General features: G+C 39.9%; 1 protein-coding gene across 1 annotated transcript in view; it reads right to left on the reverse strand.

Annotated features, from left to right (window-relative positions):
• Window positions 1–397: 397 nt before the first annotated feature.
• selenoo1 (selenoprotein O1) overlaps window positions 398–1,798 on the reverse strand; it is a 7,109-nt gene continuing 5,708 nt past the window's right edge. Inside the window, exon 9 of the mRNA XM_032522591.1 lies at window positions 398–1,487. Coding sequence (XP_032378482.1) covers window positions 1,275–1,487 — 213 coding nt within the window. The 3' untranslated portion in view covers window positions 398–1,274. The remainder of the gene's footprint in view (window positions 1,488–1,798) is intronic.

Here is a 1,798-nt window from a genome sequence, read left to right on the forward strand (position 1 = left end):
GTGGTTTTGAAATAGTATTGAGTAAAAGTTGACATACTTTCCTTTGATTTTAGTCTAAATAATTCCTAATTTCTGCTTTTCCAACTCAAACACTAGGCATACTTTCCTACAAATGAGGTTTATTGACCATAAGTTCCAGAAATAACTGTAAAGCTGAAGTTAATAGTGTTGAAAACGTCAAAAAAAGTGACAAACATTGAAGAAAAAAAGCATCAAAAGTGATTAAAAAAAAGGGACAAAAACGTTAAAAACATTGATAAAAAGCAAAAGAAAAGTGTTGATTTTCAGTTTTTGATGGACAGACAACACGAGGGTTAAAGTTAGGTTGACAACAGATCTGAATGTATCTGCCAAACCGAAAGATTACTATTGATTGAAACAAATTCGTGAATTTTTTTTGCTTGATAGCATCACATTTGTGGCACAGTCAACCATAAACTTCCCTTTGGACATTTGCATGGTCACAACCCGGCTAAAATAGTTAAAACACGACATGCAGCTCCCATTTTCCCTTTGCTTAACTGTCGTTTGACCCCGAAGCTTGCTGAACATGTTAGGTAACAAAAGGGGAAAGTTATGTTTGTGGCTCTGTATCTATGATGTGATGCTATGACAGAGGCAGAAGGCAATATTTCCTATTATAGGACAATATATTGTGCGTTTATGTACTTATTGGATCAATGCGATCCCAACTTTTCTCACACACACACACACACACACACACACAGGTTGTCAGAGTCAGACAGGTCACTGTAGGACTTGTTGTCTGAGTCGTCATTAATAGCTAGCCAAGCACCAGGCAGACAGGGAATGCGCTCTTTCTGAAGTCAAAAGAAAATGTCTTTGGAAGTATTTTCCTGCCATCTTTTGTTATGTGCCAGTTTTTTTTTTTTTTTTTAATGCATCTTTCATTCAACGGCCTCCCTCCACAAAAACATTTATCAAAACCATTCACATTAAGTCACTTCTGTAACGTTTTAAGCAGAGATGTCAAACATAATCACTTCAAAGCTATTCCCTGGCACATTTCAGATACGGTAAAAAGAGTTTCACTATCATATCTGTACGCATTGGTACCGCTAAACTCAACTCGCTCCCTGTCTGCCTTGTATCAGCTAGGTACCCTGTGGGGTGTCGTGCCTCATGCTAACTTCCCTGACGCTGCCTGCCAAAGTAATAGAGAGTTGTACAGTGAGTGGAAGAGACATAAAGAGGTACAAAGATACAAACTCTCTAATCATTTTAGGCAGGAAAGCGAACAATCAGGGAAGTTATTATGAAGATCATGTGACACAGATTTCATGGGCCCAAGCCGGGGGCTTGCTGTCATAGGGAACAGGATTTCTGGATGCAGACGCTGGCAGTTGCTCCTCTCCTTCGTCCCTCTCTCCCCGTTCGGTGGCCGAGCCTCCGCCCCCCCGTGCAGGCAGCTCCAGACCTGGCTGGGGAGAGAAAGGTTTCTCCAGGACCTTGAGGACTCGCTGGACCTGCATCACAGTGGGGAAGTGAGAGCTGGTAAACAAAGTAAAAGTGGAAAACATGAAGTGGAATAGAGTAAAAGGGAATCGTGTAAAACTTAACCCTCAGGTTGTCCTTGGGTCAAATTGACCCGTCTTCCTATATCAATGTTCTATTTAACTAACCAATTCTAATTACCCAAAATAACATGATTGTTTCCACACAATGCTCTTTGGCAAAAACAAATCTCTACCTTCATTCATTTTGCGGCATCTTAATCAATTTTATAGCATTTGAAAAAAAATATTGAAGTGCTTTTGAAATAGTATTGAGTAAAAGT

This window comes from Etheostoma spectabile, chromosome 8 (assembly GCF_008692095.1).
Source record: "Etheostoma spectabile isolate EspeVRDwgs_2016 chromosome 8, UIUC_Espe_1.0, whole genome shotgun sequence".
Taxonomy (NCBI): domain Eukaryota; kingdom Metazoa; phylum Chordata; class Actinopteri; order Perciformes; family Percidae; genus Etheostoma; species Etheostoma spectabile.